A 27722-nucleotide genomic window follows, 5' to 3' on the forward strand; every position below is an offset into this window, starting at 1 on the left:
CACCATTATAGGCCCTTAAACAGTTTGCAATTCTTTCTTTAAGTAAATAAGTAATTGAGCATGTTTGCAGATATATCAAGAACATCAACTCCATGCAAGTTTTCTTCATATGCTAATTCCACAATCAGGCTTCACATACTTCTCCCACATATTCTCCACGCCATGCCTGAACTGGACCTCTTCAAATGTTCTGCTTCATCAACATACACACTTGTGAAATGTGATAATCCCCGGGACTAGTAAGCAAGAATTATTTTCCTACTTAAAACGTGGTTTCAAAAGAGGTGTGGTCTGTGATGTGTAGTTCGCCTCTGCTTCTGGCTACGATTTTCTCTGGCAGATATTTACTGACAAGGATTCCGTGTATCCAATGTAGCATTTCGATCTTATTCAGTTGTCCTGTTTACACTCTAGTGGATAGGTCAGGATTATGTGCATTTCTTTCTTACTGTAGGTGCGGTGCGTAGTCCCTTGCATCAGCTTGCCTGCTCGAGTATCTCTGAACCCTTTAATGAGGCGCACTCCACTTTATTTCTTCACACCTGAGCGTGAGGCGTAGGATCTTGCACAAACGCCATTGGAGGCTCCTAGCCAAACCCAACACTGGGTACTATAGAATGCTGTTCACCTACACTTCAAAGGGTAGTACTCTGAGCCAGAACTCAAGTTTACCTTTCAGCTTTCCAGATGGCACCGACAATATGCTACATCTCAAGCACCATTTAAAAATTATCATGAATAACTCTGTGGCCCTAGCTGCTCCAGCCCTTGGCCCCTCAAGTACACGATCAATTTTCAGAGTGAAAAGTCCTAAAACAAGCTGCAGGCCAACATGTATAAGACTTCTCTGTTGATGGTGCAATGGTTTTCATTTTTGGAAAGCTTGGCGAAACCGCCAATGTGCCAAATGGTGCTACATACCAGTCAATGAATATGTAGTAAAAATACATTTCTTTCTTTTGGAGGTCTTTCAGGAATCTGGCATCATAGCAAAGAGACGCAGAAACAGTAGAGTGAGAAACAAACAAGATCATTCACTTGAAGCAGACCTTGTAACCCGAAGAAAACAAAGCCACTTGGACTGCACTGTAAGACGAGTAACGACAAACAGCAAAGATCCTGCAGGTTTGTTGGTGGAATTCTTTACCTGTTGTCCGGGATGGGCAAGTGGCCGACCACACTAAAGGCTCGATTTAGATTTTGGTGACAGTGGTCAATTGCCACACTCTTGGTCTGCCCACCTCATTAATAGGCATGTGGGCGTCTGTTGATGTACTGGGGGTTATGAGTGGAAGGACAATACACCACTCAAACTATTTAGGGGGGACAGTGAAATACTTTAATTTCCCTGTCCATCACAACCTGGTGGTGAGGGACAGAAACAAAATGACCTCCACACCCTGGGAGAATGCACCAGGGGTGTGGAGGAGGTCATTAGTTTTTTTTCCCCTAAAAAAAACTCCCACTTTCAGAAAATAAAAACTTTGAAAAGTTTGGCGAACAGGCATCAAAACCGACTGCAGCCTTACACTAAGGGGGTCATTACGACCTTGCCGCCCGCCAAGATCTGGCCGCCAATGCGGCCGCAGCCCGCGGCCATTTGGAGATCCCTGTCTGCCCAGCGGGGATCACGGCCGCAACATAGGAGCCGGCTCCAAATGGAGCCGGCGGTGTTGCGGCCGTGAGACGGGTGCAGTTGCACCCGTTGCGCTTTTCACTGTCTGCACAGTAGACAGTGAAAAGCTGCATGGGGCCCTGTCAGGGGGCCCCTGCACTGTCCATGCCAGTGGCATGGGCAGTGCAGGGGCCCCCACGACTCCCCGTTCCGCCAGCCTTTTCCTGGCGGTGCAAACCGCCAGAAAAAGGCTGGCGGTCGGGGATTCGTAATCCCCTGGGCAGCGCTGCAGGCAGCACTGCTCAGGCGGATTATCACCGCAGGGGCAAAAGTGGCGGAATACCGCCGGCCTGTCGTAATACGCCTGGAAGCACCGCCAGCCTGTTGGCGGTGCTTCCGTCATTTTAGCCCTGGCTGTCGCGTACCGCCAGGGTCAAAATGACCCCCTAAATGTTTTGTATATGGAAAAGCACTGTTAGTTTTGGGGTGCCTGTCAAGAGATAACCACTGGGCTGGGAGTCGTTTCTAAACTTTGACAGATCGTAGTCCATCAGGATGGTGAAGGTAATGTCCTCCGCAACCCTAACCAGATAGTGCACCATCAATCAAATTCTAAATCAGGCTATTAGATAGCAGATTGCTTAAACACTTCTGGTTCAGTTTACACTAAGCACTCTAGAGAATCATTTATACTTAACACCGTTGTATGTAAAATCCTTCCAGACTGGTAAATAATCATGCCGCTTCCTCTCTCCTTCAGAAGCTCCACTCTGGTGCTCTTTCCCTCAGCACATCTGCATTGTGCAGTTTAAAACACACACTATGGCCCTCATCTTTTCCAAAGACCTCCGAAGCCGCCGGTGCCGACAGACCACCAGTGCTGGCGGTCTTAAGACTGCCCTATTACGACTGATTTCAGAAATCTTCTTGAAATCAGGTGAAATTCCGAGACCAGTTGTGCTAGCAGACAGCGGTGCAGAGGCGGTACTGCTACCGGTACCGCCATACCAAAAAGAGACCACACACAATATTACAACCTGTAATACGGCGTGGCAGTGTCCAGATGGCGAGGCGCTGCTGGTGGTGGAAGCACCAGGACCCATCCCCACCCGGATGACCTCCTTGGCGGACGAGTAGAGTGGATTGTCCGACAGGGAAGGGTGTGTGTGCGTGTGTAAATGTTGTGAATGCAGGTGGAAGGGGGGTGTTTGGGGGTGCATGTCTGCATGTGTGAGTGTTTGTGAATGGGGATGAGTGTGGGTGTGAGCGATTGAGTGCGTGAGTGCGATTGAGCTGATGGAAGGAGTGAGTGCATGTATGTGTGTGCATGTGTATGTAAGTGGACGGGAAGGGGGTGAGTGCGTGTAAGTGGACGGGGAGGGGGTGAGTGCTTGTGTGAGTCAACAGGGAGAGCAGGTGAGGGCGTGTATGCGGTGCTGGGGCAGGGGGTGTCTATGTAGGTATGTGCATGGGGGGAGGGAGGAGTCAACACATGCGTGTATGCAGTGCAGGGGGACGGGTGTGTGAATGTATGTATGCGCTGGGGAGGGGAGAGTGAATGCGTGAATGTATGCAGTGTTTCTGTTTGTCAGTGTGAAAGGTTGTGCATATCGCATTTGCGTGGGTGAGTGGGGATGTGCTTGTGTGTAGAAGTGTGTGAGTGCAAATGTGGGGGTATGTGGACGTGTGTGCGACTGTATCATGATGACAGAAATGCTTTTTCCTGTCGCCAGGGTGCGATACCGCTAGCTTTTTCTGGCAGTGCGACCGGCAGAAAAATACAGGCGGTCTCTCCCCTCTTGATACCACTAGCGGTATCACACCTTCCTCCGTACTGGAAGTGCTCACCTCCGGCCCGGCGGAACGCGGTAATGTGGCAGGACAGGTGGAGGCGCAGCAGTTTGGCTTCGGCCAAATCACCAAACTCCTAATTCTGCGGTATTCACTGCCTGCCTGTCTGTGGTGACACCGCCATAGACACCCTGGCGGTCGTGATGAGGGCCAATTTTTTCAAATATTCAATTGTTTCCAAAAGTATTTATCTTTGGAAAATCATCGATAATTTCCAAACCAGCTGTGTATTATTAATTGCATGAAAAAGCAAAACATTCAGATTGAAACATTGTCACATTCAATGACTCACTGGAGACAAAAGAATTATAGAGTGTCGATAGTGCCTGGCAAAATCTTTCAGCTTCAATAGTACAATATTTATCTTTAAATGTCTTCTTGTTTAATTTAGAACATCTACTGTTGATGGGTGAAATGTTCTTCATGCTAGACCTCTCGTTAAAGACCATCTAGTTGACCTCTGTCTCTGGCCCATAACTCTGGGAGAGGACTTGTAAAGTCCTTGGTAGTAGGCATTCTATTTTTAAGGGTGAGCTCAAAGCGCTTCGTCCCCTGTAATAATCTCTTTGGGCTTCCAACCACGCCCGTGTCATGTCAGTAACTTTCATTGGTTCGTGGGCTTGCATTTTAATGTCCGCTTGCTTTCATTTGTGAAAGGCATGCATATGTCATGCCTTTTCTGGTGTTTAGCCCACCTACACAGCACCGGTAAACTACTGAAAACCTACGAGGCTCAATGTTTTCAGCATGGTTTCCGGACTATTTTATCTGTTTATTTTCCACTCAGGGGTTTACATAGCGCAATCGCGCTTGGTTTTTCCGTTTTCAATTTCAGCTAGATCGCGCTGCATTTTACATAGTGTGATTGCGCTGCGTTTTTTTTTCTTTTAATTTGTGTGGCAAGAAAAGTCCGGTTAGGAGTTTACAACGCTAATAGCTCTAACTCGAGCAAATGGGAGACCCGTTGCAATTAAAATGCTTGTTTTATTTGTATTTTTTTCAAAGAAAAAACATTCATCCAATAGCCCACGTAAGCGTTGCGTTTTCCATCCGAAGAATCGTTGTATTCCCCATAGTGGCCCAGAAGGGGAGGACTAACACCTGTAAGCACACTGTTTTTTCCAGGGAATATCAGTGGTTTTACTATCCCTTTTTTCTTCTTCTTTTTTTTCAGTGAATTTCACCTTAACACTCTTCTTGCATCCACACAGTTTACAACAATTCAATTACAAACCTTTAGGATTCCAAGTGCCCGCAAACTGAAATATTGGAATATAAAGTAAGCAGACTCTCAAATAGTTTATTTTTCAGGCTGCTTCAAGAAAAGAAGATAGATACTTTTGTTTAGGATTACCATACGAGTCCATAGTTGCATGCTTACAAGTTTTTAGGAGGAGAAGATCATTTAGTTTACTCTTGTTGTTCAGGGTAGATTTTAATTGTATTTTGCAGTCGAGGAGCGTTTGTTACATCAGCGAATGTTCCCATGGGAATAGGTTGAGCCAATAGGTCAGTCTAGTATCTACCATTCAGAGTGCAAAACCTTAATTCAAAACGCAGTTTTGACACATGGCTGTGTGCTTGTTTTTTCCTTTTTGGCTCACTTGGGTATCAGCGGGTCAGCCAAATTGAAATACATAATTGGGAAATTGTCAGATGGGATTTCTCTTCTGCACGGAGGGAAGAGGTTATTTTTGATAAGGTAGTAGCTATTGCTCCCATGGTCTGAGGCACTGGATAAGTTGGTGGTGTCATTATGTTATGGAGGACATAGCTTGGAGTGATTTGTTTTTGGGTCATGAATTTACGGACTTAAATTAAACAGGTAGCCTATTAAGTATTGCTAAATAGTCCACTGAGCTGGCATGACAAGTCTGTGCCAGTAGTAGGAGGTGATTCATGGCCCTTCCTTTGGCATGGGGTGATGGATCCAGTCTGTGAATCAAGTCCAATTCTAAATTCATGATTAAAGATTAGGTATTGTCCGGAATAGGATAGATTAATGCCATCATGGTTATTAGGGCAGTCGTGGCCTAGAAAATTGAAGGGTTAGAAACTGGGAGGGACGTCACTGTCGTGAGAGACGAGGCATCACAATCAGTCAAAGTTGGTGAGCGATCCTGGGAAGTAGCTGCAATTGCTTAATCTTTCTCTTTGAAGTTACAGTCAGAATGGAAACAGTCATGAATTCCAGTTTGGCTTGTTGACTTGAGCAATAGCAGTCTGATGTCCTCCATAGGGATTTCACAGGGCTGGGTAACCACTATGTTGTTTGAGGTTACTCTGTTGCTACCGGCATCTCAATTTACTCTCAAAAGTATTGGCATGTAATCTGATAAATTCATTGGTTGGTTTGGAGTTTATTTGAAATCCCTTACAGGCACAGACCCTGCCAGGGAATTAAAAGAATCGAACTGCGGTCCTTCATAAAGAATCAAATACTAGGGGTGGGCGGTGAACTCTGCTCCGCTTGTAGAGTTTGCGTAGTTTTTCCCACTCCGTGCTCCACTCAGAGCATGGCGTTCCGAAAAACTCTGCATAGTGGAGCGGAGTTTTTTCCTTGCGTGCTCATCAACGGTGAGTTGGCGAACACGAGCAAGGAAAACTTACTCAAGACCACACCCCGGCGAGATTTCTTGACACACGCGGTCGCAGATAGTTGCGACCGCTTGCGTTGAGAAATCTTTCGTTCGCATTGAGGTAGCTGCCACTCAAGTAGAAAATCAACTCCAGTGGCAAAAAAGAAGCAGCGCTCTTTTACTCTGCGCAGGGAGCTGGTTGCGCGGACTTTTCAGCGTGAGACAAACACCTGATGCTAAAAATCAGCACGAACGTCGCAACCTAACGCACTCCGCCGCTTGTAGAACTCCACGTACTGTGGTGGAGTTTTTTGGGCACTTCATGGAGGTTCACAAATGTTTACTCTGAAGGAAGAATCTAACTGAGATCACTCACCTGTCGTGTACTTTCAAGACCAAATTGAGTGTCCCCCCCTTTTGTGTACTCTTAATGAAGAAAGTGAGATCATTCGGCTGTTGTGTATGCTAAAGAATCAAAATGATGCTTTTCAGCTCTTATGTCTTGAATGCAGAATCATCATGAAGTCTCCCAGCTATAGTGTGCGCAGAATGAAGACCTGAATTGATGTCTAACACATATTGCGTGTTATGAAGGAAAAATCATATTGAGTTTCCCAGTTGTTGTGTACTCTAAATAAAGAAACCAGTTGAGGTCTTGCAACTGTTGTGTGTGTAAAATGAAGAACAAATGTGAGGTATTCAGCTCTTGTGTTAGAGCAGAATGGAATTGAGGTTCCCAACTGTTGTGCGTGAAGAAACCAACTGAGGCCTTGCAGCCATTATGTGTGCTGAATGAAGAATTAACATGGTCTCTCCAAGTATTGTGTGTTATGAATGACAACTCATATTGAAGTCTCACAGCTATTGTGTGTTGTTTGTGAAGAATCAAATTGAGGTCTTCCGGATGTTGTTTTTTTAGTTAGAACGTAGATCAGTGGAAAAATAATCAAGTATTTTGTTTCAGATACTCTGAAAGGAGCTGCATTCTGTTGCGACCTCTGCAAGTCCCCATATATTGTTAACCCAGGGCGTAGGGGGAATTGTGTCAAAACATCCAGTTCACAACCCTCTCCACGTCACAGAAGGGACCCAAAGACCGGCCAAGTGCTCCTGTTGTGCAATGCTTGTGGTAAGAGCTGATAGTATTGTGCCTCTGGCCTCCTACAGCTTTGCATTTCTAATCTATGTCTTTCATGGACTATACTCTTAAATTAGTGGTTTCATGTATTTTCTTTTCTGTCTATCCCTTTATCCCGCTCTCCATCCCTCCCTACTTGGCCCTTCCTCTCTTCTTGCTCATCCCACTTTCCTTCCTTTCATTCCTCCCATCTTCAGTCCACTTCCTCTTCAGAACTTGCATCCTTGTGTAAAAGAAAAAAAAACAGACAGTGAGGAAAGCTCATAGAAGTCTAACACGTTTTATGTTAAATTGGCAGCAAGCACAAAAATAAGCTAAGGGCAAAATGCCATATCAATGGACTAGAGTTGTGACTCCTGGTTAGTTGTAGCATGGAATGCTAAACTCCATACATTTTGGTGGCACATTTATCAATGCAAACTAATTGAGGAAAGAAGTCCTGGGAAATAAAAAGTACATATAGGCACTAATGAGTGGGGCCCTGGCCCTTCTTTTGGGAAGAATGCAAAAGGCCTTGGAAACTAGATTAAGCATTCTCAAGTTCTTACTTCACTAATTTATGCAGTTCTTGGTTTGTTGTGCTAGGTTCATAACAGAGCTATGCTTACTAGAACAGTTTGACTAAAATATACAATGTACGTCATAGAATAACAAAATGGAAGTGCATTAAAACTAGATGTAAAGGGTGGGGGCCACAAGATGGCCTCCTTCCATGGAGGCTCTGCCGGTCGAAACTGCAATCCTGCACTTATTTGACTCATCCGGAGACAGTGGGGTTTGACTAATGGTGCTGTGCGCCCTGGCAATGCGTTGTTTCTCATAAGTCCCTTCTCGGCCCAAAGAGAGAGATGTGATCTTATCTTTGGCCCTGGGCGAGCTGTGGCCTATTACATGGCTGCTGCCAGGCGAGGCTAACCCCGGCTTGCCACTGAAGACAGATATGCGGCTGGTGAACATCGCCCCTATGATCTGGGCAGCTTTGCACAGCGGCTGGGTACTAGGCCCTAGACAAGACCGGATTAGACCCCAGGGGTGAGTTGCGGTGCCTGGGTCACCTGCGCCCCACAGTAGCCTGCAAGGGTAGTATGGCAACCTGTTTTCCATCTCGCCGCTGGCAACACCCGCGGCTTTGAAATCGCTGCAGATTTATTCTTCCTCTATGGGCCAGCTCATGCCACTCGGGTTAATTCCTTGGGGTTCAGTGGGGCCTGGGAATGTAAGGTGGCATCTGTTTGCCTGGAGTCCCTGTGGTGCGTAGGTGGTGCCGGATGAGGAGATGAGGCCCAGCATGACCTAAGTGAGGGGTCCGCGCAGTGCAGACTGCGCGAGATGCTCTGACCAGCAGGAGCTCACGTGGAGAGGTTGCTGTCTGCTTTATGGGTGTGCCGCGCTGAATGCTGTCCCTTGCTGCCATTGAATTCTGAATTATGGAGCCTGCAGATTGCCACAGTTCCTGAGCCCCCCGCAAATGGATTTCTGGGCTCTCAGGTGAGGCGGGGCCCACTGGCAAAGCCCTATTTGACATATTGTCCCTTTCACATTCTCCCCTGTAGTGCCAGCATTTAACATGGTGCAGGCCGCAGTCGAGACAACCATGCCTGGTAAACATTTGCTTGAGCAAGCATGTTGTATAGTCGTGCTAGTCCTGTCCCAGGAATGGGATAAGTTTGTGATTTGGCACTGCCTTGTACACGCAACAGTCTGATTTGTGTGCCTCATGCCCTCCCTGCTTGCAGCGTGACCCTCTGCGATTACCTACATGACTTGTCTACACTATAGGAAAGACAGACAATAAACAATCCAAGTTGACCTTTGAAACTGGTAGAATGACACGCACCACTGAGTTGCCTCCACGGAACCAGATGCCTGGCCCCCAGGGAGTCTTGTTCCAGATCCGGATATTCAATCCATGTTTCTAGATCTCAAACAAAGCCTGAATGCCATCAACACTAAAATGGACATGCTCGCTGACTGTTTTGACCGCCTGAAGGAGAAAGTGGACGGGCTCAAAAAGTGGATAGACCAACTTGAACGTCGCACATCTGATATGGAAGACACATACTCCTTGGCTGGGGAGCGTCTACTCCAGAAGGAGAAATTTCTCAAGGTTATTCTCAACAAGAATGAGGACTTGGAAGCACAGTTGTGACGGAACAACTCGCGCATTCTTGGAGTACCCGAGTCAACAGTGATGGACCATATGGAGGATTATGTTGAAGTTATGCTTCATACTCTCTTTGGGTATGCCCTTTCCCTATGCTAATTGTTGGGAACGCACATAGAACACTGGGCCAGAGACCACCCCCTGGTGCTCCAGATTGCCCAATTATAGCCAGGCTCTTGAACTTTAGAGATAAAAACACTATGCTGCATCTGGCTAGAGAATGCTGGCCCCTTCATTATCGGGGCAATGAGATCACCTTCTTCCCAGACTTCAACCTGGCCATGCAGGCCGCTTGGTGGGACTTACTTCTAGTAAAATGCACGCTGCAGAAGACGGATGCCAAGTATTATTTGATATACCCCCCCACAAAGCTATGCATACAACATTTGGGGAAAACTCACTTTTTCACTGATCCCAAAGGTGCTGACAAATTCGCCAAAAGTCTTCCCGCGGCCAATGCTGCCTCGTTGCCGTCCCTGGTTGGCTCAATGGGGTCACCTCAGTGACAATGATTGACTGGCCATCTCCTCACTGTTTTTTTTGTGAGGGTGGCCAGCCACAACGTTGGAGCTGGTGTTCCCTCTCGATGACTCCTTCTTGATACAGTCTACCAGTGGGCTTATAATGATTTACATCCTGTTGAAATAGCTCTGCCTGGGTTGTGTTAAACGCTGGCTCTATAATGCCCTTCCCACCTTATGCCTCCTTTTCCGGCCACCCAACGCACACTGTGCTGGGAGTATGTTGGGTCTCATAGCTGTCCTCTGTGATGATTACCTTTCTACTTTCTTTGATTAAGAATGGGGTGTTGAGTGGGGGGTGGTATGGCAATGTTTGGCTCGATTGGGAGGCCAAAATGGGAGTTGTCGTTCTGGTTTGGGGTATTGTTTCTGCTATGTGTATTTTGTTTATTTACCCCGCTTTTTTAGCCACTCAGCATTTTTGCTTTCTCCCCTCACATGGATTCCACCCAAGCAACTGTTGATGCCTCCCATCTCCCTCCCTGAAATTTTTTAGTTGGAAAGTCAAGGCATATACCTGAAAAACTGGGAGAGCTAATTCTCCCTTTTCATATCTCCTTTGTAGTTTCTTCCATGAAATGCATGGCCCCTTGGATAAAGGAACTAATTCTGCTCTGAAGCCTTGCTAGCCATTCCTTCTTGAACACTAAGGGGATTGCATTAAGCGAAAAAGTCAATTTCGGCTGAATGGTCATTTTAATAAGTTTACTCTGCCGAAAATCGTTAGAGGAAGATGTGACCAATTGATTAAGAGGGTCTGTATCTCCTGCATCACCTTCCTAAAAATATTCTCTGGGATTTTATCAACTTCCTGGACAATTTCAGTCCCAAGTACCTCATTTCCTTTTTAGCTCCAGAGTCTGGCTCCCCTATATTCCAAGTCATAATTTCTGTTTTGAAGGTGTTAACATCACAACCCAATACCTTCCCAAAGTCCCTCACAAATGTCTCTACCACAAGTAATGATGCTTGAATGTTGGCTGTATATACCATCAAGTCATCCGCATAAAAGGAGATCTTCTTTTCCCATGTCTCACCTTAAAAGGAGCGATCTTCTCTTCCTCCCTTAATTTCTGTGCCAATGGTTCAATGAATTAATTAAAAAGCAGCGTGGATAAGGGGCAGCCCTGCATCATCCCCCTCTCGATTTTAAACTCTGCCGTAGTACCTCCATTTATAAGAAGTTTGGCTGAGGGAGAAGAATACTTCTCCCCTATATTACGGAGCCCCGAGATCACATTCAGAAAAAAACACTTTTCTCTGTCGAAAGCCTTCGTTGCATCTAGGCTGACAACCTCCAAGGGGGACCCAAAGGTGGTGGTGAGATCTATGGCGCCTATTACTTCATATGTGAGCTCATGAAGATATCTCCCTTCCATGAACCCCTTCTGATCCACATGAATCAAGGACCCTGCCACCCGAGCTAACCTCTTGGCTAAGATGTTACTAAACAGCTTATAGTCGTTGTTTAGAAGTGGGTAGGTCTGAATGACTCACACAGCTTAAGATTTTTACCTGGCTTCAGAATTATAGAGACCACTTCCTCGTCCCAAGAAGGTGGGAGGCTTACTCCTAATAATTCTCTGAATGAATGTGTCAAGAAGGGGATTATCACCTCTCCTAAGGCCAGGTAAAACTCATTAGGGAGTCCTTCCAGGCCTGCTGCTTTCTGCTCTTACTCAGCTTACCTGCCTCAATCACCTCATGCACTACTATTTCACTGTCTAAATAGTCTCTCTGATCATTCAACAGATTCTTAAATTGGACCCCTGCTAACCAGTCTTCTGTTTCTTTACCGGATACCATTACATCATCCAAATACAGCTCTGAAAAGAATTTAAGAAAAGCTGCTTCTATGTTCTGGAGATTTGATGTGGTTTGTCCGGACAATGCTACAACATTGATATTTGTCAGTTGCAAGAAATGCATCTGCTGGAATTGTCACACGCGCACGAGGGTGAGCTGGATTGGGAGCAACATGTAGCCTACTATTCAAACTGTGCAAGCGGTGTTATGGTGTTGCTCCATAAGGTTCTCCCATGGCATATGCGCTGGTAATTTGCGCTAAACGGGGCGCTTTGTTATTCTGGCAGGTGTTTAATGGGGGAACCCCTTCATACTAATCTTTATATGTGGTCCCAACACTCATGATCCTCTTTTCTTTGTGGAGGTCTGGTGGCTGGTGGGTACGATGGACCCGGGTGCAGTGCTCTTGGCGGGGACTTCAACGTGGTCCTTGACGCAAGTGCAGATGGATATAGTGGTTCTCGTCACCCACACCTGCAGGCCGCTGCACAACTACTCACCATTATGACAGATAACACCCTTATTGATATTTGGATTGCTCGACATGCACACAGTTTGGAGGCAATGTGTGTAACGTCTTCACAGAACACCTGGTCCAGAGTTGACTTCTGGTTTGTCACCAAGGATGTGGCTTCCTGGATCACTGATATTTAGCATCTTCGATGTACATTGTCTGACCAAGCCCTGGTCCTTCGTGGGGGGTCACTCTCCACAATTACATTTTGCAAGCTTGATCTTGGTGACTTCCCCTGGTGCACTTCGAGATCGGGAGTTTCGGAGCGATGCACGAATGGCTGTAATTGAGTATTTTGAACATAACTTGCAGTTTGTTACCTCTCTGTCCACCTTGTGTGAGGTCTTCAAAATAGTAATATGTGGGGTTTGCATTGCCAAGCAGGTGGGAGTGCTGAAGATGTTACGAGGGGAACTAACACAGCTGGAGGTGGAGATTTGTGCCTTGGAATCCATGTACTTTGAGTCTTGCAACGGAATACCTTGGCTTCTAGCTGCAGCAAACTTATGGACTATGAAGAAGCAGCACTTCGGGAAACACACTACTTGTGGAGGGAGGCTCGTGCCCCGAGTTATGGTGAAGGTGACAGGACGGGTAAGACCCTTGCTGCGCAAGCCTCCGCCAAGTGACTACATTGGCGAACTTCAAGATGACCAACACAATGTACATGCAGACTCCATACAGCGCACTATGGTCTCTTTTTATACCAACCTATAGCCTTATTCTCAGCAACTGCCACGACCTTTCCTCTTATTTAGACATGTTACAACTGCTGTGGCTGGAAGATGGCCATTGTCTTTTCTTACTGAACCATTTAGGGTAGAGGAAATAGTCCAGATCATTGGGAGCCTTCTGTGGATAAAGCCCCTGGCCTTACTGGCCTTTCCGCAGAATATATTTCCCTGTTTGCCCCTCACCTCCTAAATATGTCTGAGGAATCCGTAACGAATGGACTGCTTCCCCCCCTCCCTTCATGAAGCCCTCATAGTAACCACATTGAAACCTGACAAGGACCCTCGGTGATGCTACTCAAATAGGCCTCTTTTCTTGATAAACATTGATAACAAAATCCTATCTAAGTTGACAGTCTCGCACCTTCTTCCTCTGCTGCCCAAAATGGTCTGGCTGGACCTATCAAGCTTTGTATCTGGTTGCTCGACAGCTCATAACTTATTTACATTTTTTGCTCTGTTGCACACAATAGATCCTTCCCTCACTGCTGCTGTAGCATCTTTGTATGCCATTAAAGCATTCAACTCATTCCAATGGCCTTATCTTTCCTATCTCCTCGCTCGCCTCAGGACTGGGGACAAATTAATATGACTGATCCGACTGCTGCAAGCTCAGCCCATCGCCCACCTGCAGATAAATGGAGCAATATCTGCTCCATTTGCTTTATCTTGGGACACTCGACAGGGACGCCCACTGTTGCCCATCCTATTTGCAATTGCCATGGAACCCTTGGCAGCCCGGTTAAGACAACACCATTCTCAAAGTGGACTCGTGCTCTTCCCCTGGATGATCATAGTTTTAATGTACGTGGATGATGTTACCTTATATGTCCGAGTCCCTTCAACCCATCTAGATCAGCTCCTCAGGGAATCGGTTTCAGGGACATCATGGGTATCTCTTTCAACTGGGCAAAATCAATCCTGTTTCCCCTTTATGGAAACAACTCAGACCTTTACCTCTGACTTCCCACTAATGTGGGTTGGTGCCCTGGCTCGGGACCTGAGGGTTTGGCTCAAATGGGATCTAGACGATCTTTTGGGAGATAATTGAGGCAGAATAATGTCTTTGCTTGAGGAAAGGGTTACTGCATGGTCAAAACTACTGCTGTCTAGCTGTGACAAAAATGGTGGTATTTCCCAAATTTCTAAATTTGGTCATTGACCTACCAGTCCCCCTTACTGGTGTTTTTCACAGGAAACTCTGCTCCCACCTTGTATCACTGATGTAGCTGGCAAACAACCATGAATGGTATGGAAGATATTGGTGCTTCTGTCAGTGTAGGCTCGGAGCTCCTGATTTATACTTCTTTAGTGCCCAGGCACATTTTGCACCCCACACAGTACGAGAGGCACACTGCACTAGAGCATGCCCGGGCGGCTCAGTGTCCATTGCAGACTGCTCTGTATGGGGCCTCCTGGGAGAGCACGCAACCAGGCAGAACCAGATAGTGTCCTCCATGGTGAGGGCTTGGAATGAGCTGCGGAATAGAGTGTGACTTGTTTATCTGTTTGCCCTGTTTAACATACAGCGCACCATGCCGGATTAGCATAAAAAATGTTGACGCTAATCCTGCAAAGCACATAGTAGAGGCCCTTTGAAAACAAGGGGAGCCTCATTTTAACCCCTGCTCTGTGCAGGCGTTAAAATGCCCAAAAAATGGCACAAAGAAATCTTTTAGATTTCTTTGCGACATTTTTTCACCCCCCCCTAACGGGGAATGCCACCTTTGCATACATTATGCCTGGTGCAGGCATAATGTGGCGCAAGGGGTTTGTAAATATGGTGCGTGGAAAAAGACACTTTAGCGCTGTCTTAGCATAAAACAAATTATGCTATGGCGGCACTAAAGTGGCGCTAGGGGTTATATATATATGCCCCTGTGTGTGCAAAAGGAGAGAGACCCCTCAGAACCAAGGGGACTGGGTTGAATAGACACAAAGCGCCAAAGCTTGCCCTGGGAACTATGATGCTTAACCATACATACTAGGTGCAAACAGTGCAAAATCGTAAAACATACATAAAGCTATACAGAGATATATAAAAATATAATATTTAAGAAAATACATTCAGTTTTAATATTGTAGTTTTATATAGTAGTTTTATATAATTGTGTATAGCTTTATGTATTTTTTAGTTTTTTGCACATAGCCTGTATGGTTAATCATCATAGTATTAAAGGAAAGCTTTGGTGGTTTGTGTCAGATACTAAAACAGTCAAATATAGGCATCAACACGTCTGATGAAACTGTGCCCGCTTGCCACAAAAAAAGACCACATTGAAATCCTTGCTCCTGAATCATAACATTGATCAACTTATCTTGCCAAATGGGCAGAGTACCCAGGGTGCTGAAGCACATCATCATAACACATTTTCTTTAGAGACCTACTAACTACCTCTCCATATCCAACAGTTGTGAAATCTGATTGATTATCATAATTCTATCTACCCTGCTGCACCATTCCTTTTTGTGATTGTTTTCCTCTCATATTTTATATTTGGTATCTTAAATTGGCTTCGTTACTCCAACTTTCTTTTCCTTAAGCCTTATTTTAACTTTTTTTTGCATGTTGAGACTAATAACATCCTTCACAACCAGCAGTCAGAGCCCAGATATTTGAGGAGCATTGCATCGACCTTGGCTGAGATTAGGAAGGATCGGCTCACCTATTGTGAGGGTTACTAGAGATCTTGAATCCTTGATCTCTTAGCTGCATAAAACTGTATAGACCGCAGCATACTCTTGGACTGAGTTTGCAATCGGCAGTAGTTGCATGTACACATCATTATTGCTGTTCCTTCCTCTTGAAGCAAAGACATCAAGCCAGTATTTAGCATATTTCCTCCTTCTAAATAAAATATAGCACAAGTGGCATTCTTCATGCTTCGTCTCTATGCTTTACAACATTTACATCTGTTGCCTTACACAGGCAATTTTGCGATATCAATTTCAGTTTCAGTTGTATGTGGGTGACTTCCTGCTACGCAATCGGGTAATTCATAAGGGCGGGCAGTGTCAACAGATCATTTATTTGTTAAGTCATTTTTACCACTGAATGAAGGAATGAAACATTCAATTTAACATATCTAAAACCAATATCCTGGTCACTGGGAACCATACCCGATTTCATTGCTGTGACCAGATGAGATTAGTATGGACCCTTCACCATCTCTTGCAATTAAATCCCTCAGAGCCTATTCAGTTCTAATTTCATGTTTGCAGACCAATCTGCAGTTATCAAAAGAACCTCAAATCACACAATCACCAAGAAACATACATTTGCTCTTTGGTCTTACACTTCCTTCTCAATTGGGTTTTTGTGATCTCTGCCTCCACTAGGCAAATGATATGCAGGAAACTCAATTGACAACTTCAATGGAAAAAAAATACCTTTGTTTAAGTAAACATTCATTAATAATCAGTAGTTACAGAATGAGAGAAGGCCCCATACAGATACATTTCTTGTATTTAAGAGCTGATTAGGGGACTCCTGTATTTGCTCTATTATTGTCATGCCATATGCAGGTCTTTTTTTTTAACAAACTACATGGACATATCAACATAGGTTCTAAGTTCAACCAACTATGGCATCTTTTGCAGAGGACTGAGCAGTATTTTTTGCCCATTTTTTTATGCTGGTGGTTATGTTCTATAATGAATGGGTCTCAATGGATCTTCACTTGATTTGTTAAGCCTTGGCCACCTGTTTTCTCTAAATGGTATGCTGTTTCTACAGGGGGGCTCCAAATTCAATGTTACGTGAGCTTTTTTACTCAAAGAAAAAAAGCATGAACTTCATAATTCTTTGCACATCTATACACCAAGTGATATTTATTTCTCAATTGCAGTATAGCCTAAATACCTAAACAGTCCTCCAGATAAATTGCCTAACTGTATTGACTTAGTCCGAGGTTCCTTCTGGACTATGTTACTGTAATATATAATAATGTATGATGTGCATCAAAGGAAGAAATACAGAACCCTCATGGTCAACAAAATCAAGTAGAGAGGTTCTATCTCAGCCTTAATAACAATCTCACAAAACCCAAGCCCTAAGATACTCTAATGGTGCCTGGTGTATTAGGGGTTCAGATCCAAGCTCCTGTGCACCATCTACTACTTCTACAGTGGCGTTAGCCATGAATACCTTCTAAAGCACTTACACCCGTGGCCATAATCACGGCTGGGGAAGATTAACCTGATATTTCAATCAATCAATCAATCAGTCATTAGATTTATAAAGTGCACTAATCACCCGTTAGGGTCTGAAGGCGCTGGGGGGGAGGGGAGGGAAGCTACTGGTCGTATAGCCATGTCTTTAGGTATTTCCTGAAAGTTAAGAGGTCTTGGATCTGGTGAAGGTAGAGTGGTAGGGAGTTCCAGGTCTTGGCGGCCAGGTGGGAGAAGGATCTTCCTCCAGCGGTGATGCGGGGAACGGAGGCGAGGGCGAGGCTTGCGGAGTGAAGGTTGCGGGTGGGGGTGTGGAAGGTGAGTCTTTTGTTGAGGTAGGTTGGGCCTGTGTTGTGGAGGGCCTTGTGTGCGTAGTCAAAGAGTTTGAAGGTGATCTTCTTTGGTATTGGTAGCCAGTGTAAGTCTCTGAGGTGGGGGGTGATGTGGTGGAGGCGTGGGACGTCCAGAATGATTCTGGCGGATGCGTTCTGGATTCTTTGCAGCTTTGTTTGGAGTTTGGTTGTTGTTCCTGCATAGAGGGTGTTTCCGTAGGCCAGTTGGCTGCTGACCAGGGCGTGGGTGACAGTTTTCCTGGTTTCGACGGGAATCCACTTGAAGATTTGTTGTGGAGCATGCGGAGGGTGTTGTAGCAAGAAGAGGAGATGGCGTTGACCTGCTGAGTCATGCTGAGTGTGGAATCCAGGATGAATCTCAGGTTGCGTGCGTGGGTGGTGGGAGGTGGTTCGGATCCTAGGGAGGTGGGCCACCAGGAGTTGTTCCATGCTGAGGGGTTGGTTCCGAAGATGAGGATCTCTGTCTTGTCTGTGTTTAATTTGAGGCGGCTTGCTTCCATCCAGCTGGCGATGGCTTGGAGTCCGTTGTGGAGGTTGTTTTTTGCAGTTGTAGGGTCTTTTGTGAGGGATAGGATTAGCTGAGTGTCGTCTGCGTAGGAAATTATCTTGATGTGGTGTGTTTGTCCGATGTTGGCGAGTGGGGCCATGTACACGTTGAAGAGCGTGGGGCTGAGAGATGAGCCTTGGGGGACGCCGCAGATGATACTGGAGGCTTCTGATATGAATGGTGGAAGGCGGACTCTCTGGGTTCTGCCTGAGAGAAATGATGAGATCCAGTCGAGTGCTTTGTCGCAGATTCCGGCGTTATGGAGGCGTGTGTGGAGAGTGTGATGACAAACCATGTCGAAGGCTGCGGAGAGGTCCAGGAGGATGAGTGCTGCTGTTTCTCCTTCGTCGAGCATGGTCCTAATGTCGTCTGTGGCAGCGATGAGTGTGGTCTCGGTGCTGTGGTGTTTGCAGAATCCGGATTGAGAGGTGTTGAGTGCCTTGCTGTCTTCCAGGAATCTGGATAGTATGCTGTTCACAATTTTTTCGATTACTTTGGCTGGGAACGGGAGGATGGAGATTGGTCGGTAGTTCTTCGGGACGTCTCGGTCTGCTTGGGTTTTTTCAGCAGGGCGTTGACTTCTGCATGCTTCCAGCTTTCTGGGAAGGTGGCTGACTTGAAGGAGCTGTTGATGGTGTTGCAGAGGTGGGGAGCGATGAGGATATTTGCATTATTGAAGATATAGTGTGGGCAGGGGTCCGATGGTGATCCGGAGTGGATGGAGGCCATGGTGTTGGCAGTGTCTTCTTTGTTGACGGGGGTCCAGGTGTGGAGGAGGTGGGTGTCGCTTGGGGATTGGGTTTGTGGGTGCTTGTAGTCAGCTGGTGGGTCTGGGGGTTGAAGCTGTTGTGGATTTCTTCTATCTTTCGACGGAAGTGGGTTGCGAGTGAGTTGCAGAACTCCTGTGATGACGGGGGTTCGTTGGAGCAAGTTTTGGGAGCGGAGAGCTCTTTGATGATGCCGAAGAGCTCTTTACTGTTGTGAGCGATGGTGTCAATGCGGTTTTTGAAGTGGGTCCTTTTGGTGGTGCGGATCAGTTGGTGATGTTTGCGTATGGCATCCTTGAATGAGATGTGGTTGGAGTTGGTAGGTGCGCAGTGCCAGGTTTTTTCCATTCTGCGGCATAGCCGTTTGGATTCCTGTAGGTCTGGGGTCAACCATCTGGCCTTGATTCTGTGGAGGCTGTTTTTTTTTTTTTTGAGCAGTGCGAGTGTGTTGGTGCAGTCTTCTATCCAGCGGTTCAGGTTGGTGGCAGCTGTGTTGGGGTCTGTGGTCTCGGGGGTGGGTCCTGGGCGAGTGTGGAAATCAGTTGATCCGTTGATATTTTTCTCCAGTTGCATCCGGGGGTTGTGTGCGGTGGTGGTGGGTGAATGGCTTCTGGTAGTCTACATTCAATCTAAATAAAATTGGAGGCAAAATGTGAGGGCTCAGAATTCACTGCACTGAAATAACTTTAGCCCCCAAATAAGAAGCCAATCCAGCTTTCAAAAGATAAGATGAGTGGCATCCAGCAAAATGATGGAGTCCCTTTGGAAGCAGCTCTGAGATTAACCCTAACATTTCGCTGTTCACCTGACAGGTATATAAGGGAAGTGTTCCAAAGAAGGCCCCACCACAAAGTCTGGGCACCTTGTTGAAACTGGAGTGCAGGGACTACATACAAGAGTCTGGAGCCACTCAAGTTGGAAATAAGGGGACATATTTATCAAATTTCCACGCATCGCAGCAGGCCACCTTGATGCGCTTCCCTGCGTGCAAGGGAGAGGGCAGAATTGTGCCATATTTAACATTATACAACGTATTCCTGCTCTCTGCCTGCGCTGACGCACAATGTGCTGACTGACACCAATGCAGGTACTTTCGCGCTAAGGTGCAAGGGTGACTGCATTGTAGGCAGGATTGTTTTTGTGCAGAGAGGGACCCCTTCCTGCACAAAAACAATTCCCAGAGGCATTTTCCTGTGTGTGCTGCAGAATAAACACTTCTCCTTGTTATGCCTTTGGTGGGGTGGAGTACAACTCTGACACATTCCCAGGTCCAGCAGTGTCGGCAAATCTGGGATTGTGTCAGAATGCATGGGTGAATGTATGGCAACACCCACAATCAACTTGTGACACTCCTAACTGCTGCAGAGTAATGCAAAGCAGCAACTCGCGCTGCCTTGCTTTACTCTGGATTTATTAAGTCACGCAGGGCCACGCAAGGTGGCCTTGCGTGGCTTGTTAATTCTAATTTAGGTTGCGTGTTGCTATTGCATCCTCTTGAGTGATACAAGGGTAACGCAACCCCTTGATAAATATGTGCCAAGGTCTTTGTTTCATGCTGGACCCTTAGCCTACAGCAACAGCAGTTTCTTTTAGGGCTCCATTCTACCCCCAACTGTGCCTCTTACCAGGCTTCCACTCCAGACAACACAACTGCTCTCTTACATCATTCACTCTCAGCATTCCAGATGCCATCTCAGACATACAGGGAATGTGGATTCACATGATATTGCACCTCTACAATAAAGAAGGTACATGGGCCTTTTTGAGTGTCACATTTTAAGCTGTTCCTATTGGTTGCTCACATTTGACACATTACATATGTGTTCTTTCAAAGAACTTAGATCGCTATACATTTGTCTTTGGGACATGTGCTTTTTCTTATGTAGGTCTCTCATTTGGCAAGCCAGTTAAAGCAAAGGGCACCGTCAAGGAGGCCATGCCTAATGACCGGAAGGAGCACGAAGCACAGATGCAGAACTTTGCATTGGCCATGGTTGAGCTGCTTGGGGACCAGGATGCTGCCAACCTCTGCTGCCCATCATATAACAAGAAGCCCTGTCTGTGCCTTCAGAACTATCTCAAAACTCCAGGTGGGCAAATAACTATATATGGTGCATAAAATTGCTTACATTTTAAAAAAATCTAGAGACTGCTACGTGGACTCCCGAAAAGTTGCAAGTGCAAGAAGCATTGTAACTTTAAAAGTAACAAAAAGTAACAAGCATTGCCAAAACCAACAGATCGGGCCATTGGTACCTGTTGGATTTTCCAATGAATTTTAGCGATGCTGTACAGCTATGATAAAGTTTAACTGCCTTATTTTTGTAGGCATGCACAACACGCATGCGTGCATCTTCAAACTGATGTGTGTGCTATTTTCTTTTTATTTACCAATCCAAGTTGGATAAGTACATTTACAAAAAAAGTAGCACAAAGGCATTTTTTCTTTTGAGGCGCGGGTGTGAAGAAGTATCACAGAGGGCACGGATGAGGAGAAGCAACATAGAGGGCACAGGTGGGGAAGAAAGCAATACCGGAAAAGGAAGAAGCAATAGAGAGGGCAGGGCTGAAAGCAATATCAAGTGCCTAGATGGGGAAGGAAGCAACAGAGTGTGGGGTGGAAGCAGTAGGGGTCCAAGGGGAGTATGAGGAACATGGGGAGCATGGTGGGGAAAGAGAAGCACACAGGCTAGATAGAGGGATGTGAAGCTGGTGGGGAAAGCAGAGGCGAGAAAGCAACATGGGAGAGAAGCAAACGAGTGCAAGCACAACACAGAAAGGACTGGGGAGAAGTACACGGAGGACAACAACATGGAGCTTGGCAGAGGGAGAAAGAGCAGTACAAAAAGGAGACAGCTGGAAAACACATGCAGTCTTATGGAGTGCTTAATCAAAAAGAAAGAAGAAGAGCTCCAAGAGTGAGCAGTGGAAGGACTCAAGTAATGTGTCCATGCTCTAGTGAACGGACAAATCAAGAAGAGAAAGTAAAGCCCACACAAGCTGACAAATAAAAATCGAACAAATCACAGTGACAATGAAGTCAACCAATTTGTAAGCAGTCAGCTAGCTCTAAGACAATTGTAAGCAGACAATAGTTTTGTTTCTCCGACAGGCACCTTGCGCTTGGCGGTAAGTGAGCCCTAAGTACAATTTAGAGATGGTTTGCATATATTTGCAAAAGAAACATGCTAAATGATCCATCACCACAAAAATCTTGAAAAGACATGAAATGAAGGCAAAGAATGGCCTGCAACTGAAGTGAGCTTTTTTCTAAATGGATGTGCACGAGCAAATGCTGTCACTCATAGTGATGAGAGCCAAATGCTAAAGTGGGGTGAGCCATTACCCCATGATCTGTGCAGTGGTGGGCAGAAGCAAAATGTGTATGAAACTTGCATGAGGAGGGCTGATTGAAAGGGCCTATATATATATGGGTACTTGTATAGGTGAGACTGGCGAGGCACTTAAACCGGTCTCCTCACCAGAGCTAAGAATCAACACAACTATCACCAACTACAAGGATGTATTTCTAAGATAAAATCTTGAACAAGATTCTATGTGTTCTAAACTGTGCCTCGTAAAACGGGCGACTTTGTTCATTTTAGGCTGATGAAGAGGACATAGGCAAAGAAGGATATGCTGTAGGATGGGTAATAATACTGGGGGAGAAGGATGACATGATTTGCTGTTTTCCTAATTGTTTGATTAGCTCATGAATTGGCTGAAATTACTTTTTTTGTCTCCCCTCCCCACCAAAAATGTACTAGTCAAAAAAACATGAACATTCATTCAGCCCATGAACCTTCATGGGCTCTACCTGTTTACGTTACACACACTGTTCTCACATAATCCCATTGGCATAACAAAGTATATTACAATTGATTGATGATTTAGATCAGAAATTGTTACCTCCATTGTGTATGTCAAGTGCACGGTAAGACCGGTCCATCACCTACACACCATGTTAGGTTGTTTTTTGTGCAATGAAGAAGTTGGGTCGAAAAACGTAAACACTTAGGCCACCATTGCGAGTTTGATACAATAGGTTGGGGGTGTTTACCACATGTTGTAAATACTTCCTCTTCCAAGTTTTTAAGAGGAAAATGAAGCATTGCATGCAGAACCTGTTTTTAACTCACAATGTGCACGGTTTGTCTGTTTTCTGGGCCTTTTCGATCATTAATGTTGGCAGGTTTGACCTGCTGGAAGCTATCAGGAGAACACTGTGATGGTGTGATAACTATCACACAGCTCAGAATGACAGATCCTGTGTTTGCACAGGGATCGGCATTCAGCCCTTAACCCACAACAAGAGCCAGAATATTAAGGATATACGCTATATGCCACTTAAGATCACAATGTTGTGGGGCAGACTGCGTGCTCAGTTGCCCACCTGGAGGCTGTACAGAGAGGCTTCATGATGCCTCATTTGAAGCCACCATTACAGAAACTAACACCAATTAATTCAGTGAGAATGGGAAGTCTGTGACAGACAGGATACTGGAATGGGATGCATTTAAAATGGTAATATGGACACTCTGGCCCATATTTATACTTTTTTAGCGCTGCATTTGCGTCATTTTGTGACGCAAAAACAGAGCAAACTTACAAAATACAATTGTATTTTGTAAGTTTGCGCCAATTTTGCGTCAGTGACGAAAGACATAACTTAGTCTGAACAATGCATTTCGGAGGCGGAAAGCCTATGTGTAAATGATCCAGAAGCACTCCAGCATCTTAGAGAATTGAAAAAGAAACATACTGACCTAGTAGGCATACTGGGGAAAGTGTTGTTTCAGGTCTGAAACTGGGCTAAGTCTTGCCCATTTCTGGTTAGACATATGACAGAGGTAGAACATACAGCGGTACCAACCTCCAGATTGGAAAGGAAATTTGATCATTTCAAGTACCTGGGAGTGAAAATTTATGACAAAGATGAATTTATAAAAGTAATCTGGAAAGGGTAATAGTCACAATGTGGCAGTCCATTGCATTTTGGACTACTCTACCGCTTTCACCAGTGGGAAGGGTGGCAGCAGCCAAAATGCTATCTTGCCCAGATTTCTGTGCTTCTTTCCAGTGCCTGTAACGTTTACCAAAGGGTTCTTTGGAGAGTTACACAGTGCCCTTTCCAGTCTAATATAGGATGCAGGCAGAAAAATAGTTCCACTTCATAAAAAACACAGACATTGCTCTCCCCGTGCCGCTGCATCGATCCTGTCTTCTCCTTGCGTTTTTCCCCTGTTTTTTGAGTGCCTTCTTGCTTTTCCCTCTTTTCAGTGCTTTTTCCTTGCTTTTCCCCCATTTTCTGAGTGCCTTCTCCTTGCTTTTTCCTTGTTTGCACTGCTTTCTTCTTGCTTTCCTCTCTGTTGTTTGAGTGCCTTCTCCTTCCGAAGGGCTTTCAAGACCTGGCTGTTAGAATGAGCCTTCAGGATCTGCAAGCACCTGGATACCCTACCGGGTGATTTGTAGCTATTTACAAATCCTGATTGATTGACTGATTGACCCCCCTGCATGAGGGTGGCTTGTGGGCCCTGAACTACAAATTATACCGTGCAGCAGCTCGCTACAGCGGCCAATGAAGTGGCTGAGCAATACTCCCAGCACACAGAGGGACGGTGGCCTACAGGGACTCGCACTCAAAGACTGCAGTTGCTAGACCTAAACTGAATAAACTAGCAGAGATGACCAAATATTGTTGGCATAAATATTTGCATTTAAGGAGGCAGCTTCCCCAATATGCCTCAGATATGGGCGCCACCATAAATTTAAAGCATATTTGCCATACATAATAGGAGACTATGGGCAGAGGTTGATTTAATGACAATGGGGCCTTTGTTTGAAACTTGTCTCTATGCATGTTTTATGATGCCAGGGATATGTATGGAATAGAACAGTGTCAGTTCTGTACATACATTGTATTGGCACGTCTGTGGCCAAGATCCAAATGAACCACAGAAATCAGAGGTACTGCAGCTTCTGATTAAACATGGGTGTAGTAGAAACGCAGTTACATTGCTATGCAATGTACTGTTATTGCAATATTCACGTACTTGTCCACACCCTGGGTTAGGTGAGAAGAATGTACTGAACAGGCAATGTTGGATAGACAATGGGCGCAACCATTGGAATATAAACAAGAGTGCCTAGAAATGCCAGGCTGAACTATGTGCAGCTTAAATAACTTTACTAAAGTTATCTTGCTCCAGAAAGCTTAGGCTTAATGTTTGGGGGTGCCTCTTAGAAATGCCGTAGATGTTCACAATCAGAGGCAGACTTTTAAAATATGGTATGGTCATGTCCAATATTTTGGGCACAGATTGGGGTGAAAGTATCAGACTTGACTGGGAATGTTATTGCCCTGAACCCCTAAAATTGCCTTTTTGACATAGTGCCCAGAACGAAGAAGAATAAGCATGCATTCAAATTTATAGACCTAGGGGCATATTTACAAGCCCCTTGTGACCCCTTATCATAATTTTTGTTTACGCTAGGTAGGCCACCACTATGCGCTATATTTACAAAATGGCGCAATGCATACATTGCGCCACTTTGTAACCCCTTGCGCCACATTACACATGCGCAAGGTATGTATGCCAGGGGGGCATTCCCATGCAGGGGGACACAAAAAAAATGGGGCAGTGAAATTTACAAGATTTCACTGTGCAATTTTTTTGTCATTTGTAACGGCTGCTCAGGGCAGGCGTTAAACTGACGCTTCCATAATGACCTATGGGCCTCCCTGTACTTTGCTGGTCTTGCTCCGTAATTTATGGCGCTAAACCAGCAAAGCGCCACAATAGCTTCATAAATGCTGACACTGTTGTGCTAAAGTGCGGCATTGTGAGCTGTATACTAAATACAGCACAACGATGGTGATGTTAGGGGTCGCAGGGCAACACAAGAAAAGTGGCACATCAGAGGTGATGCGCCACTTTCTTGTAAATATGCCCCTTAGTGTTTAATCGTGCCAAAATACGTATCACTGTGGCATGGAAGTCGTCAACAGCTTCGGTTTTACACACGTGACTTGGGGATCTGAGTAAATGGGCCAATGTGGAAGTGGGCATGTTAACTAAGCTGGACGAACTGAAGAGAAAGACCTTGCCAAGTACGATATGGACACATAGATATAACATTAGAGGCCGAGACTGATACAAGACCTGCTGAACAGGGCATGCGGCCCTTACAGGATGTGTGTTGGCTGTGCAAGCTTTCAGGAAGAGGATTCCCCTTATGTACCAGTGTTACCCCAATGAGGATACCCTGCATGGAAATGTGATATGCATTACTTAAAAGCTGAATGTCTGGAGTTCAAGCTCGTAGCTAAGGTAATCAAAATGGACATTTTTAGAAAGGTTCCACAGAGTAAACAAAAAGATTGTTCTATACATTGCTTATATCACGACCCTGTTGTCAAGATATTAAATTTCTGTGTTTTTCTTAATCCTTCTCTCTTTCTGCACTATGGGTTGTCTACATGCAACATACTGAGGAATAACTGTTTACAATTGAAACCATATTATTTGATAATATTGTATCCTCTGTGCGTGTTGTGGTTCTATATATCTAAAATTGAAATAAAGAGATACTGTTAAAAAAGTGTGAGGTAAGAACTGGACATCCATTCTCATGCCTGAGGGGGCGAGTCATCTAGGGGACCTTCTCTGTTCATTTTACCACTACTGCAAGGCTGCCCTTTCCTTGGATAGATGATAAATGACTACCCCCAGCAGCTTCTATTGTGTGATTCCAAACTGGTTGTCTGTTGTGATTTTACCCTTCTAAGAGTACTGGAGCAACAACCAGCTTCTAATATTATTAATGCTATTTGTATTAATACTATTTGTATTATTATTACTACTATTGCTCTCTTTATCGATTGTCAGACAACACTCCATCCTCACACGATCTAGTGTAGACTATACACACTGGAATATTCGCCAGAGTCTCCATTAGCCACAACCTTCATCTAAGACATCACTCAGTTCAACCAGCTCTCATTCATTCAGCCTCCCAGGTGCCACCTTTTGCCTCAAAGTTGTGTTGGAAAACCATCTTCAAACCACCCATGCCCCTTAGCCAGTTAAACAGTTCTACCTGGTTTGTGACAACTCTTGAATATTCTTATCTAGGGGTGCAATAATGACTCTGTCAAAAAACCCTTATCCAAAGAGGACATCATAGTGGTGTGTTGGTTCTTGGCCAACTATGCAAACATACGAACATTGGAAACTTTTGTTGGCAGAAAGCTCATTAGTTTACACATCATGTCCTTCGTTTGCTGAAAATAAATCTTATGATTTTGATGCTTTCATTGATAATGCTGCTGAATCTCTACCTGTCCTTTAGGACTCACTAATGAGGAATGTCCAGGCCGAGCGGTGGAACTCCTGCATCTTTTCAAGGAGGCCCGACGACTGAAAGGGCAGAAGTTCAGCTGTGAAGTGGAAGATCAGCCATCTGGGAGTGCCAAAAGGCAAGGTTTTTGGCTTACTTTATCTTCTGCCATATACCCTAATCTTTACATTTAGGGAGCAATAGCTCTCATTTAACCACTAACCCTAGCCAGAGTCTTTTTAGGTCTGGAATTAGACAAGACCTTTTGATCATACAAAAATATGTATGTTTAATATACTTGCTCATCCTGCAATCTGCTGGCATTTTACATCCATTAGTCTGTTGCCATTCATGGTTTGCTTTCACCCACCACAGCGTACAGCATTATACAGTGGGTAAGTCCATTTGAACCATAGGATCCTTTCACTGTGAGTGACAGCTTTATCTGCTAAAAAAAAAAAAACTAAAAGGGACTCCGCTCTGTCTATCTATCTATCTATCTATCTATCTATCTATCTATCTATCTATCTATCTATCTATTCAATGTCATGTGTAGCTGTAGATACGCATGCTTTGCTCAAGTCCGCCATCTAGTGTTGATCTTGGAGTGTTAAAAGTTGTTTTCG

At 45.1% G+C, this 27722-nt stretch overlaps 1 protein-coding gene across 1 annotated transcript in view; it reads left to right on the forward strand.

Moving 5' to 3' along the window:
* Positions 1-27722, forward strand: part of LOC138301302 (uncharacterized) — a 93755-nt gene that overhangs the window by 17120 nt on the left and 48913 nt on the right. Inside the window, exons 3-6 of the mRNA XM_069241615.1 lie at positions 966-1125; positions 7010-7174; positions 20643-20846; positions 27109-27235. Coding sequence (XP_069097716.1) covers positions 966-1125; positions 7010-7174; positions 20643-20846; positions 27109-27235 — 656 coding nt within the window. The remainder of the gene's footprint in view (positions 1-965; positions 1126-7009; positions 7175-20642; positions 20847-27108; positions 27236-27722) is intronic.

The sequence above is a fragment of the Pleurodeles waltl genome, chromosome 6 (assembly GCF_031143425.1).
Source record: "Pleurodeles waltl isolate 20211129_DDA chromosome 6, aPleWal1.hap1.20221129, whole genome shotgun sequence".
Lineage (NCBI taxonomy): Eukaryota > Metazoa > Chordata > Amphibia > Caudata > Salamandridae > Pleurodeles > Pleurodeles waltl.